The 13,732-nt window shown below is 37.1% G+C and overlaps 2 protein-coding genes across 4 annotated transcripts; one reads left to right on the top strand and one right to left on the bottom strand.

Annotated features, from left to right (window-relative positions):
- Positions 1–1,056: 1,056 nt before the first annotated feature.
- On the bottom strand, positions 1,057–2,045 carry LOC148726636 (uncharacterized protein KIAA1958-like). Its single transcript, XM_088726342.1, has 2 exons — positions 1,928–2,045; positions 1,057–1,802 (listed from the first exon to the last, which is right to left on the bottom strand). The coding sequence occupies exons 1-2, from the start codon at positions 2,043–2,045 to the stop codon at positions 1,057–1,059; spliced, it is 864 nt and encodes a 287-aa protein (XP_088582468.1).
- A 6,245-nt stretch (positions 2,046–8,290) lies between these two features.
- On the top strand, positions 8,291–10,983 carry LOC111346294 (RYamide receptor). Of its 3 annotated transcripts, XM_088727864.1 has the most exons (3): positions 8,291–8,695; positions 8,776–8,967; positions 9,801–10,983. In XM_088727864.1, exon 3 carries the CDS (start codon positions 9,837–9,839, stop codon positions 10,893–10,895), a length of 1,059 nt encoding a protein of 352 aa, XP_088583990.1. In that variant the 5' UTR covers positions 8,291–8,695; positions 8,776–8,967; positions 9,801–9,836; the 3' UTR covers positions 10,896–10,983. The 3 variants fall into 3 exon arrangements, with proteins under 3 accessions (XP_088583990.1, XP_088583992.1, XP_088583993.1); XM_088727866.1 differs by having other exon boundaries at positions 8,291–8,967; XM_088727867.1 differs by lacking the exon at positions 8,776–8,967.
- Positions 10,984–13,732: the final 2,749 nt, after the last annotated feature.

Below are 13,732 nucleotides of genomic sequence, written 5' to 3' on the forward strand. Positions count from 1 at the left end.
ATTCTAGGCGACATTTCTTGCACGAAACCAAATAAATTATGTTCTTAGAATCACAGGAAAGTTTCGATCGTATCTTCTAACTTTTGCCTGTTTGAAAACTTAGAAAGGAATTAGATTCAACCAAGAAGTTGCGAGAAAGATCGCATCTTGTTCTAGTACATTTAAAACATCCCTTGACCTCGGCAACCCCTTCGCTTTCAGTGTTCGCTTTCAGTGAAACTTCTAATTACCATGAATTATATATATATATATTGAACAGTTATTCGACAATATTCACCGAGCCTGAGGCGAATAATTGTTTTAGTATAATGTCAGAGCTGAACAACAGAGAAATTCGGAAATCATAACATTTTATTTCCGGTGTAAAGGTCACATGCACCAGCGGGGACCCCGCGTGCGAATGATGAATCACATGACTCAAACTTCAAACAAACTTTGCATTGCGTTAAATTTTCAGCTTCTATTCAAACTTAAAGCACGTCTCTAAGCAATAGCTGCACTCAAATTTGCGGCGAAGCATTACTTTGGAAGACGTAATTGAAAAGAAAGCAGGTTAAAGTTTGTAGGATGAAAGAAATTTCATCGCATTACTTGTTGATGTTGAAGGTAATGTTGAATGAACATTCGTGGAAGTTCCCCGATGGCAGAATCGAACTCGGATTAATTCCGTTGGAAATTAGGACGCTTTCGTCGCTTTGAATGGTGGAGACACTGGTTTCTCCTGGTGGAACCGGACTGCTTCGGGCCATCACATCTCTCTTTGATTTCGAAGCTGAGGAGCTGGACGCGGCTCTTGGTGGTGTATTTACTTTCCTGTTGATGAAAGAGGTTAGCGCGGACGACATGTGCTGGAATTGTTGCAAGGTGGGCCTTTCGCAGTAGCTTTGGTTGCTTGCTTCACTTTTGTGGCCTGTGACTGCTTTTATTTGTCGAGTTTCCACGTTCTCCGAGAACAAAATGGTGACCGTGGTCGCCCTAAGGGAGGGTTGGTGAAATACGGCTGGATCCCTGCTCTTTGCGACATGGTTTTAAGCATGTTTTCAAGCGTGTTATGGCCTAACACCTTCCTCTCGAACCAGACACTTTCTCTGGATTAAACCTTGTAGATTCTGCCTTGGGCCGTTGGAATAAAAACTCTACTTCCGGAATGAGATGCGAAAGATACGACTTGATGGTCTGAACTGGGCATCTCTTGGAACTGTGGCTTGAAGATATTTTTCCATCTGCGTGATCTTCAGTGCCCTCAACGCCGCCCGTGTGATTTTTGGTGGAAAGTACTGCGCCTGGTTCTTCTTTATTGAGCTCAAAGTACTCTTCACCTGCGGCTGTAACTGCCAAGCGAAGCATGGATTTCTTCATAAGACTTTGATTTGCGCTACCTCTTTTACCGAAATATAGCGAAACATAAAGCCATGTCTGCAGCAAAGCGCGAGGTATTTTCGTATCTGCACTCGCCAATTCTTCGCTCTCAAACAACTTTTGGACAATTTGAGCCGTCAAAGGATTCTTGTGGATTGTTCCGGCAATTTTACCGGTGCTGGCAAGGTGCTTAAGGTAAGAATTCAAAGCTTTATTTACTTCGTTAAACTGAATTCCGTCGCAAATTGAGAATGTCTTGCTGAGTGGAGATGAGCGTAGATAACGATCTAAGGCCGCCCTGATTGACAACAAACTTGTTTGCTTGTAATGGCCTCCGTCTCGTTTTCTTGCCGACAAATAAAACTTCGAAAGACATTTGTTCATTCCGTGGATATCCATGCACTCAAGTTCTGTTTTGAACTTGGTTTGTTGCGCAAACCATTCTGTGAAAGGCAAATTAAAAGTTTGCGATTGTGATGTACCTGTTGACTATTTTAGCTCCAGCTGTCGATACTTTTGCTTTTTGTACCGTTTCAAAAAACTAATAAGTTCAAAGAGGCTGACTTACCTTTAAAAATTTTAACACAATACTTTGTTGCATACTGCGTTGACTTAGGAACTGCACCAATGTCAAGTTCCGTAATTTCCTCATTTGAAACATTTGCAAACCGTCTGTTGGAAGCCATTTTGTTTTTGCTTTATATAAACCGCCTGGAGCGGCTTATATAGCGTCATATAAGCAACCGGTCGACCAATCAAATTGCGGGAAACTCTTTGTTTAGCTCTGACATTATATTAACTATATATATATATATATATGCGAGTAGGAAGAATTAAAATTTCTGCAGGTGTAAGACAGTAATAACATACAAAGAGACATACCAAAGCTAATTAAAAGCCTTTCTACTCATTGATTCAATTGGACTCAATTCGTGCAAAGGTTTTTAATTACTGTTTTTTATATCGTCAAACGTTTTACGAAAACTTTTTTAGAATAATGAAATATTTCGGTTAAGCTATTCTTGCATCTCCTGGTGACAAAACCCGCGCAAAAAGATCAAATCCCTTGAGATTGTTTTAAACGATGCACAAAACCTGGCGAGAGCAAGCAGTATCACAGGAAACCTCTGCAAACCACCAACGGAGAAATCAAGGCGTAAGGCATTTCCCTTTAAGTTGCACGTTGGCATAGCCTGACCAAGGACCTTTATGGGTGGGTCATAATAATAAGTCTGTACATGCGTTTCTCATCTTAAAATTCTGGATTACTTCCTAAAATAAATTAAAAATTTAAAAGCCTACAAGTTATTCTCTTTGAAGATATGGGTGATTATAGCCCAATTATGTAGACTATGCCTGCATTAATGCAGTTTTTTTCCCAATGTAGAGCAGTATCTGATTTCATCACCAGAAATCGGGGACATTACGAGCCCGTTACAAAATGTCAGCGGTATATCGTTTTACAGACAATTCAACATGGCGGCGGGGGAAGTGTAGTGGACACGTAACTTTCTATTTTCTTAAAACCCTACGAGAGAAAGGCCTGGTACCTTTCTGTCCCAGAACGCCAAAGGAGACGTGAAAACAAGGAAAATGGCGGCCCAATTGTGCAGTTACTGGGACTTGTATCTTTCGTGTTCTTCCTTCCTAAAACTGGGGTATTTAAAAATGGCGTATTTGGCTTTTGAGCTCTGTGAAAATACGAAGAGTTTCCTGGCTCGAGGAAAATTTGTGGGCCAACATATTGGACCGTTTACGAGCGATTTAGTTAAGCAAACTTCTGCAGAATGCGAATCTTAACAAGGTTGTTCCCACGAAGAAAAAAAAAAATTGTAACACCTAGTCGAAGCAGATTTTAAGAGTTTGTATGGGGAAATGGAGTCAGAATTATGAGTTTACTCGTATACTTTGAGAGTAGGCAGGCTTGAAGTTGAGTATTTGATGGACGCTCTAACGTAGTGATGGACGCTTTAACCGATGCAGGCTGCATTTCCAAGTACGCAGCGAAGGAATATCTTATTCTTAGACAGCTATTTTGAAAAAACAATCTTTTCCCATACATTTTCTTATACTGTTTCGGCGCCATTTTGTTTGTAACACAAGAACCACCTTTGCCATATTGTCCCAAATTTCTGGCAATGTAGAAAACCTTTAAAGCAGTTTTTGAGCATTTGATTCAAGACATTTTGTAACATCATAGCAGAATCAATGCCAATTTTAGTTAATCTTGTATGCCTAAGGTAGCTTTAACCTTCAGCGTGGGCGCGGAGACTACCCCCTCCCCCCTCTCCTGGGGTGCTCTGTCCAATCGTTCTTTAATCGTCCTATTGTCCAAGAAAAAAGTCTATTTTTGGATCAAATTCAGCATATCGAAAGTAGGAAGCACGAGAAAAAGTAGTTCACTTCATTTTGCTGATCCTTGATCCACGCAGAGCGCTTGATTGATTCCTTGTGGGATACCCAGATCTCTCTTTTGTCCTTCTATCTTTACTTGACGATAAATGTCAAAGCTTTAGCAACTTTTTCAGTGCTTTTGAATAAATTTTTGAGTCCAGATCAGTTTTATCTTTTATTCATACTTATATTTAAGCAGAGGCATCCAATTTCATAGGGCTACAAATAAAGACATTAAAGCATTAAAACCGTTTATTGTTTAAGACGGCGCTTTAATCTACCTTTAAATTCGCTGGGTGTCTCTACTTTTCTAATGTTTCTCGGAGGGGTGTTATAGGTACGAGCACCGTTTATTCTGAAGCCCCCTCGATACTTCGCAATTTTTGCTAAGGGAGATCGTAGCAAATCACGGCTTCTGGTGTTAGAGCCAAGGGCAAAGTACACCGGCGCGTGTGTAAACTCTGAAAGTAAGTACGAAGGTGAGAGCTAAACCACACCAATAACAGCGAACCACCTGCTACATTCGATATTCGTGTTGTTATTTATTTGAAATTTTCCTTTGTAGAAAACTTTATTGTTTCTGATATATGAATACATTTGCTCGTTCGTGCTTTGAACTACACTCGTCCCCTGACGTAAGTCGTGTAAGTCACACCAATGACAGTAAACGAACCAGCTGCATGTCATTTTATATGACTGTTTATATCTTCCTCCGAATGTAGAATATGTCGGCTTTGTATTTCTTCCTCTGTCCTTCGCATAGATGATCTTTGTCGTTTCTGGTCTTTAGAGGTATATACCTACTTTCGATTAGACTTGTCCCTTAACAGAGAAGTAGCTTAATACGTACTTACATAACAACACATTGCCATCGAAAAGGTAAGGAGATGAGTTCAAATTTGAAATGAATAATAATAATAATGATAATAATAATAATAATAATAATAATAATAATAATAATAATGATAATAATAATAATTGTTTATACTGACATCTAAGAAATCAGAACTGGCTTCGTTTAGAAAGAAACTCTATGTGAACTTTCTGAATTGAAATAGGAAACTGACAGCTCAGTGCCTTAAAATTTTTTGCGGTTTCATGAAGATGAAGAGATAGTAGATATGGGAAACAGCTGATAATTTATTGTTCGCTTTAATAAGCACTCAGAAATAAATAGAGTGACAAGGTTTTTTTTAGACAAAATTAGCGAATGTTCTTAATTTTTAGTAGCCGACAGGTTTTACGCCTTTGAATGACATTTAATGAATCGTTTTAAAGGTGATCTATAATTACAAAGAACTTCATTTTGCTATGGGGATATCAATTTCACCGCTCGGAACAGAAACAAAAATTAGCAAAAAAAAAGAAAAAAAAAAAAAAAAACAAATCAAGAAAAGAGCGTACAAGTCGATAACAAAACAAAAGCGGACAAAAACCTAGTGTTATTACACTGAGCCGCTTTCATCAAAAACCCCTTTTAAAATATTTGTTTTTATTTATAGTGATCAATTGAAACGCTGATTTGAATATTTATTATTATCTCAGGTAACTACACATGTATTCAATGTGAAGAAAAGGTTTTCAAGTTTCATCAATACTTTCTATATCAGTCGAATGATCGCGTGAAAGACTCCGAGAGTCGAAATAAAAGATTTTCCCCCTTTGTTCATGCGCTAATGTAGTTTGCTTGCAAGGGGAAAACTGTGTTTGTCTTCATTATTGAAAAACCTCCAATATAGGCAGGTAGGATTGTTAAGTATATTTTAGACAACTTTTATTTTTGATATTATTTGGCGCAGTCGGCAATTTGTGAAACATTTCATTTTAAACAGCATAGACTGACCATGCATCCCACAAGCGACATCCAAAGACAATTTAATTTATTCGATTCTAGAACATTCTTAGATTGATTTGATAAATTCGCTGGGAGACTCAACAAGCCAACAACACAATAACTGTACAAGCCTTGAGTTAACTAATTGAGGTTATGGATCCGAGCTGATAAACAAGGCCCGCATATGGACGACGCCCCGCGAGGACAGTTTCAACCTCAAACTGAAACTAACATGAAAATACCGGAAAAGGCATTGAAATGACCACGCTTCCAATCGATACTTCATCTCCGCGTGCGATTTTGGTTTTTAGATCTCCTGTAATTCCAAAGAAGATCGCTTTTAACATCATGCATATGACAATATTGTAATCGGTGTATGACATACTAACCATAGGAATTAGAAGTATGCGGGTAGTTTCAAACTGAGTCATCAAAGTCTGAATCTTTTCTGACTGCCATTTCCGCAAATGTTAATTAGAGGGGCTGATATGCTTGAAACCGCCAAATTCAGCAAGGACTCACATGTATATGTTAAGTTTCATCGCTCGTTCAAGTTATCTTATTTTCCTCTTACTTTGTTTTCTTTCGTTTCATGGCACTCAGTTACTGTTCTAATTGCAGGTTTTTACTCTCTTTAACTTAGTTTTCGTTACCTCACCGTATCTCACCTCCATTTGGACATAGCAAACGTGCCTCGTTTTCGAGGCTATCAAGGTTCAGCCCTTCTTACAAAATATATAGCTCGCTTTAATTAAAAAATGCAGCAATAATCAGGACGAATATGCAGAGGCACGAAATACCTAAAAAATGGGTAGATTTTGTACGAAAAGCTTTTTTACCAAATAACTACACTGAGAGATATATGAGTCAGTCATTTAACATTTTATTCGAATTATATTGACAATGAAAGTGAAATTGAAATTCCCAAGGCAAGAATACACAGAATCAAGAGGCACAGCTTGTGGTTCTTGACGGTTTCAGCCTTCTGAAAAAAGCGGTAGTGTATCTGAGTTAGGTAATTATAGACCAATAGCAGTTATTTCTCCCTTCAGTAAAGTACTGGAAAGACTAGTATATGACCAGCTTGTGTCCTATTTAGTAAAAGAATGTCTACTTTTTAACTATCAATTTGGCTTTCGAAAGGGATATTCCACGGAAGATGTAATTCTCGAAACTGTAGAGAACTCGAAGTCAGCAATTGACAGTCAACAAATTACATGTGGTATATTCTGAGACTTTTCTAAGGCCTTTGACACAATTAAACATCATATTCTCTCAGAAAAATTATACAAATATGGGATCCGAGGAGTCCCCTACGCATGGTTTTCGAGCTATATAACTAATCGTAAGCAATATGTCAAAGTTGGTAATACAGAATCTAGCCTGCAAACTATTACATGCGGTATACCCCAAGGCTCCACACTAAGTTCGTTGCTGTTTCTGTTGTATATTAATGATTTTCCTAGGTCTTCAGAGAAATTAACTTTTAGGACTTTTGCAGATGATACAAATATGTTTTATTCTTCAAAAGACCCTTAGCAGCTCCAATCAGTTATTGATGAAGAGCTTAGAAAAGTCTTAAAATACTGTGCAGCAAATATGCTGTCAATCAATTTCAAGAAGACTAATTATATGATTATTACTTCACTTAAAAAGAGAACAAATATCAGAATAACAGCTTGCGAAAAAAAAAAAAAAACTCAGATAAAATATTTGGGGCTTTTTATTGATGAACATTTAAAATGGGATGCTCAGCTCCAGCACATAAACAATAAAATAACAAAAAACGTCGGGATTCTATCTAAGCTTAGACACTATTTACCTGTTAGCACACTCAAACAACTGTACTATACTCTCATATATCCATATCTAACATGTGGATTGATGTGCTGGGAAACTGCATACCAAACCAGGTTAAATAAAATTAAAATAGGTCAAAACAACGGTATCCGCAGCATCTTCTTTGCTAGCAAAAGAGAAAGTTCTACACCATATTTTACACTATTAGAAATCTTAAGATTAGAGAATATTTTTAAATTAAAAATTGGCTCCCTTGTGCATAAAATTCAATATCAAAAAAAGAATATTCCTCCAGTCCTCTACGATCTAGCCCAACCAGCTTCAGCTGTCCATAATTACTCTACTAGGTATGCCACTAATCAAAACTTGTACAGACGATACCTATTAAAATAAAGTGTCTCCCTGCCAAAAGCTTTAAAAAAGAATATAAACTCTTCCTACTTAGCAGGCAGACATCTTGAACAACTTTAACCTATCATAGAGCTCTATTTTACTATTTTAACTACTTATTATATGTGCTATCTCCTTAAGTGTATTTAACTTTCACCCATCTGTAACTGCTCTGTGGTAGTGGCCAACTCGACAGCTTGGCTCCTTTGGCTACTACACACTCTTTCCACTGCTTTGTGTAAATTCATGTATAATTAGAACTCTCTTCTTTTTTTTTTTCTACTTTTTCACTTTCTCGTTGTTGTATTTTCAGTAGAATAAGTGTGAATAAAGAATGAATGAATGAACGAATGAATGAACTGAATAATACTCACATGACAGGGAGCCTAAAACGCACCAGTTATAGCGAACCGACCCACTACCTACACATTCATTTGATCCTGGGTTTATCATTTTAAGGCATTGACATGTGTATCCGAATACAGAATTGATTCTCCGTTTCTGGATGCTTTCCATTCAAACGTTATTGTTGCTGGTTTTTAATTGTATATATGGAAACGTATTTTCAACTGCACTTGTCCCTTGACATACCCTGCTCGAAGGGTACATTATAAGACCACAAATCCGCAAATTTCAAGTTTATCTTCACATTTAAAATATTTTAGAAGTATTTTTCTACTGAACTCAAAATTTGCCATTTTTTCTATTCTATGGAACTACATGAAGCTTTCAAGGACAGTGATGCTTGTAGCATGAGCTGGGACGCATGTCACCAATCTGTATGAAAAAAATAATAATTTCACGTACCAAAGAGTATTTCGAAGCTCATCGTGGTCGGAACGCGGAATCCGACAGTCTGAAGTTCGCTTTATCGTGGGAACTCAGAATTGTTTCCCTGTTCTGAGCTCATGACAGACTGTAAATATATTTTTCTTTATTCAAATTTTGTTTGCCATTCATAGTTGAATGCCAATTAATTTTATGCTTTGTTCTTAAAGAATAATAAGATCAAGATGAAAAGTACAATTTGAAAGAAGACAACGAGAAATCGATAACTAATAACGCAGCGCCACGAACGAGATGTAACGATAGTAACGAAGGAAACAGATGACAGGTTGTTATTTGGCAGAGTTTGTTCTTTGAAGAAAATACAGTGATAGGGATGTGTTTGCGCTGATTGGATGTTATAGGTATGCTGTAAAAGAAATTCTGCCATTTGCACAGCGAAATGTTTATTTTACCGCTGGAATAAAACCAAACCAAACGAAACAAACAACTAAAGCAACAGAAAATAACAAGTACAAAAAAAGAAAAAAAAGAAAAAGAAAGTTAACTTCTGGAATATGCACGTGCACGTTTGTTTTTCATAATCAACAATTTAAGACAAGATTAAAATAATTCTCTGAGTTAAATGACTGCTGTTTTAGTTAGTAAGAAAATGGTTTATTCAGCTTTAGTAATTCCATCTATATTCTCGGAATATTGAACATGGAATGTATACGAGTTTAATCTGTTACCAACGTATGAGCAACATACCGAGGAAAGCTAGGGCTTGTAGGTGTTCCAAGAGAATATTAATCAGCTTTCATGGACAGGGGGCACTAAACAAGTCTTTCGTCGGCCTCTCTAGGGAATTCCCAAGTGACCGTAATGGTACAAAAGCGTTCCCTGGTATGAAAACATACTTTAACTAAGTAGTTTCGAAAACCAAAACCGTCGTCTCTGTTCATTTCCGGGTTACCTGGTAAGCCCAAGAACACAGAATTCCACTTGACATTGGAGGTTCCAACCATTGCAAATTGCATTAGGTTTCACGACGACCTGAAAATTATAAAAGCATGACTTTTCATTTTTGCATCAATATTAGTATTTCGATTTAGATCGCGAATTACACTGATCTCACCTACTGTAGTCAATTAATGAAATACGCTCATTTTTACTGCAAAAAAACTAATTTACTATTTGTACTCACAGAACATAATCACATATCTTTCGTTAACGTTGTTTTATTTTTGTCTTTCAGTGATTTAATCTTCATTAGTCGTTCAACAGAAGTAAAATGAATAACAGCAATGTAACCTCAAAGTTACCTCAGCAACAGTCCGACGATGGAGTCAAGGCCTTGAGCAAATTTCTTCCAATTGCCATAGCAATAGTTCTGGCTAATGGACTCGTGTTTGTCTTGTTTTACCGATGTCCCCGTCTCCGCACTTCCTCAAACTATGTGCTTCTTAGCCTGGCAATTTGTGACTTCAGTACTGGCGCTTTCGCCATTCCATACTTCATTGCTTATAACTTTGAGATTCTCCCAAAAGAATTGCACTATGGGACATACGTTTCGCACACATTACTGGCGGTTTCAGGTTCTTATCACATACTGGTTGTTACTGCGCTCAAGTACTTGGCAACTGTTAGCCCCCTGAAACACTACGTGGTGACGAAGAGATTAGTTTTAAAAATAGTGCTCGGAGTGTGGATCATTTCTACGGTTATTGCTGTCATTCCTCTTGCTTGGCATGGTAATGAAACATCTGCAAGTTGTCACATCATTCACACTGCGGTTTGTCTTGTTGCAGTGTTCCTTTTTCCGTACGTATTTATGATTTATGCATTCATAGCCATGTTCAGAGCGATTACTAAAAGACAGCGACCATCTTCGGTAGAGAGCAATAAGCTGCGGAAGCAGAAGAAAAACCAAAGTGACCGGAGGTGCATCTTGGTTTTCGCAACCATGGCCATCATATTTGTATCTTGTTGGTTGCCTTATTTTACCGCCATGCTTTTAGTCGCCATAGGAATAGGAGATTTAGATTTTTTCTTAGAAGCATGCATGGTCATTCGCTACATCACATCTTTCGCCAACCCTCTACTCTACACATTTTTCAAACGCGACTTCTGGTCCGCCCTACGAAATCTGTTGCAAAACAGGAGAAAATTCAGTTTTTCCTATCAAAAAAGTGAATCCGAGTCTCTCAATCTCACTAGCCGATTAAGGGCAAGGTCACGCGTCAGCAATAGAGGGTTGGTGTCACTCGAAGGAGAAAGACAAGAATCAAGCTTGATTCGCGATGGAAACGTGACCTTCGGTGAGGAGATATTTCGTACAACCAGTGTTTGACTGCTGCTTGCAGTGCATGAATAGGGAACACAGACTTGGTTCTTCATGTACATAGAGCCTAGAAAATACAATAAAAAATAAAAAATCACTTTTAAAGCCTAAAATATAGTAAAACACCAAATTCAGAAATGCTTTGCTCGGGCCCTGTCTTAAAGAATTGATTTACATTAAGAATTGGCATAAACTATCACACGCAAAGAGCCTAATAAAAATACAACAATAGAGTTAAAGAGGTGCATTTCGAGCCTAGAAAATACATTAAAAAAAATCACTTTTAAAGCCTAAAATATAGTAAAACATCAAATTCAGAAATGTCTTGCTCGGCGGCAGAACGTCTAAATGTTTTCACTCTTCGCAATGTTTACTGGGAGTTTGTTAAGAAACAAATTGCGCCAGTAAAAAGAAAGGCCCCTTTCCCAAAATTCTGTTTAACGTTTGATAAGGATAGCCTCATACTTTGCCTTGTGAAATAGTTGTGAATGTTCGAACATCTAGTAAAATATAATAAAAAATAACAAGGGACTAATGAGTACAGACATAGAAAAACGAGTTTTGCCTTGTGGTAAGAGCGTCTGCTGGAAAGAATCGGCCAGTGCAGCTGCTCTATTGCCTCATATGAGCGAGAGCAACGTGTGATGATCCATGCAGATCTAGTCCGTAGTCCATGTAGTCGATCTATATCTCACTGTGGAAGGTTACTCCAGGCAGTGTCACAGCGATCGAATAATGGAAGAATTAAAGCGTTGTGAACAAGTGTTGCTGCCTTTTTTGTTACGAAACTTCTGACACTGCCAAGGATACTAACTCTTGACGCCACCTTTTTATACAAATAGGTCCTATTAAGTCTATTGTTATAATTACCTTTGATAATTACCAAGTGTAGATTACCTTTGATACCCAATTAAAACTTTCTCTAAGCAATTAAAACTTTCTCTAACGCAAGTAGGTAATAATAAGTACATTTCCGTAATTTTTGTCTTGTATTATCAAAATTTTTTGTAATGGCTGTTAATCAAGAGTCAGTAATTTTTAGCCTATAGATTATGAAGGGAATCGTTAGAAATCAAGAGATTATGTTAGATATCATTCACGCGAGTCGGAATGAAGTTGTAGCTTTCAAGTCAAAGTAGATGTAAGCTCCAGATACCTTTTAATTTCTATCTCCACAAATTGGGAACCACTTCTGTCATTTGTACACTGACAGTGGTTTAAGATTCCAAAGAGTAGCCTGGCCTTTGAATTACTGTCTTCACATGTGGTTAAATTTTGACGATGAATGCCTCCATTTTGGATCTTGCCTAGCAGACTAGCCTGTCTAACGTGCACTCCACATTTTCCCATCTCTCAGCGTTTTGTTTGATTAATTATGAAATTGAAACTCGACTGTAATAATTGTTTTTGAGGATGACTAATGCAGCTTCTCCTCGTTATGAGCTAGCGTTGTGATTTTGAAAAGGGAACTGTTAAAAAATGGCGGCGTCGTGTTTTAAGCATGCTTGAGCACAGTTTTTTAAAGGTTTTTTTCTATTTAGAAACTTAATTCGTGGTGCGTGGTAAATCTCTACAAAACATTTATTAAAAGAGAACAGAAAAACTATCGTATTTCTAATTCGCCTTTTTTTAAAAGTTGTTAACGATTAGTAGTGTAAAATATCTTTTTTTCTGAAAGGAACTTATCAAAACAGAAGCAGAGGCAAACAAAATGAGTGATAGGACAAAAATAATAAAAAAAAACAGATATAATTAAATGAAAACCGGCGAGAGGCTACGGAAGGACTCAGGTGTTAGTGAATTTTACAACCTTGAGTTTTTTTGCAGTTTTTTAATTAAGGTAGATTCAGAAGGATGAAAAGCTGTCAAAGAAAAAAAAAACTTTATTGGAAACAAGACAACTATTTTTTACATAGTCTATGTATTCGTTCACTCTTCAGGTGACACAATAAGCAGAAATTTTAATTTTCAGACGTGTTATTTGTCTTTTCAAGTTTTGTTTTGAGATAAGAAGTGATCAATGCAGACAGTTAAAAATGTGTCAACTTAACTATCGACAAAACTACCCAACGGATTTGATTAACAGAACTCTAGAGGAAAGAAGTTGTGAGCCATGTCTTTTTAAAGTAAAACGACAAACGTTATTTCTCCCTAATCTAAGATGGGAGATGCCCTTGGTTTGAATTCTGAGAATATAGGTAAGTAATTTTTCCAACTCCAAGATGGAATCAGGTAGAAAGATAACTTCAGACATGTAAATCATTTATTATATCTCGTTGGTCGATGCAGTTTTACATGGAATAAATTAGAAAATTTGAGCGTACAGAAGTAAATTTCCCTCTTCATATATGGTTCCAGAGTTGGGATGTGAAAATGATGTAATTCACATAGTTGAGATCGACGCTGAAATCCTCTGAGAAACAAATTGGTATATGCATTACAGCTTTAGACTGGGGGAGTTAATTTTTCCATTTTTTTTTCGTTTTGCTTTCTTTCTTAAATCATCGAAGCTAAGAAAGTGTTGTTGTATAATTCCTTTTCCCATCTATGAACGGGGAACAAGTTCTTTTAAAAAGTCCGTCGACAGTTTTGTAACCTTGATATGAAATGGACTAATTTTTTAATTTTCTTCATTTAGCTCTTATACTAAATCAAACAGCAGGATGCTGTTTTAGTTTCTGTTAAATAAAAAGATTTGGAAACGTGCGAACTGTTTCAAGGAGGCCTTAAACTGCTGTCCAAAGAGTAGAATTTAGGATTTTATGTTTTTAATCATGCTGCTGAAGGACAACATGAACAGATTATAAGAAGATTTGGGTTACAGTTCCTCCTCGTCTTATGTATAC

Source organism: Stylophora pistillata, chromosome 7 (assembly GCF_964205215.1).
Source record: "Stylophora pistillata chromosome 7, jaStyPist1.2, whole genome shotgun sequence".
In the NCBI taxonomy this organism is placed as follows: domain Eukaryota; kingdom Metazoa; phylum Cnidaria; class Anthozoa; order Scleractinia; family Pocilloporidae; genus Stylophora; species Stylophora pistillata.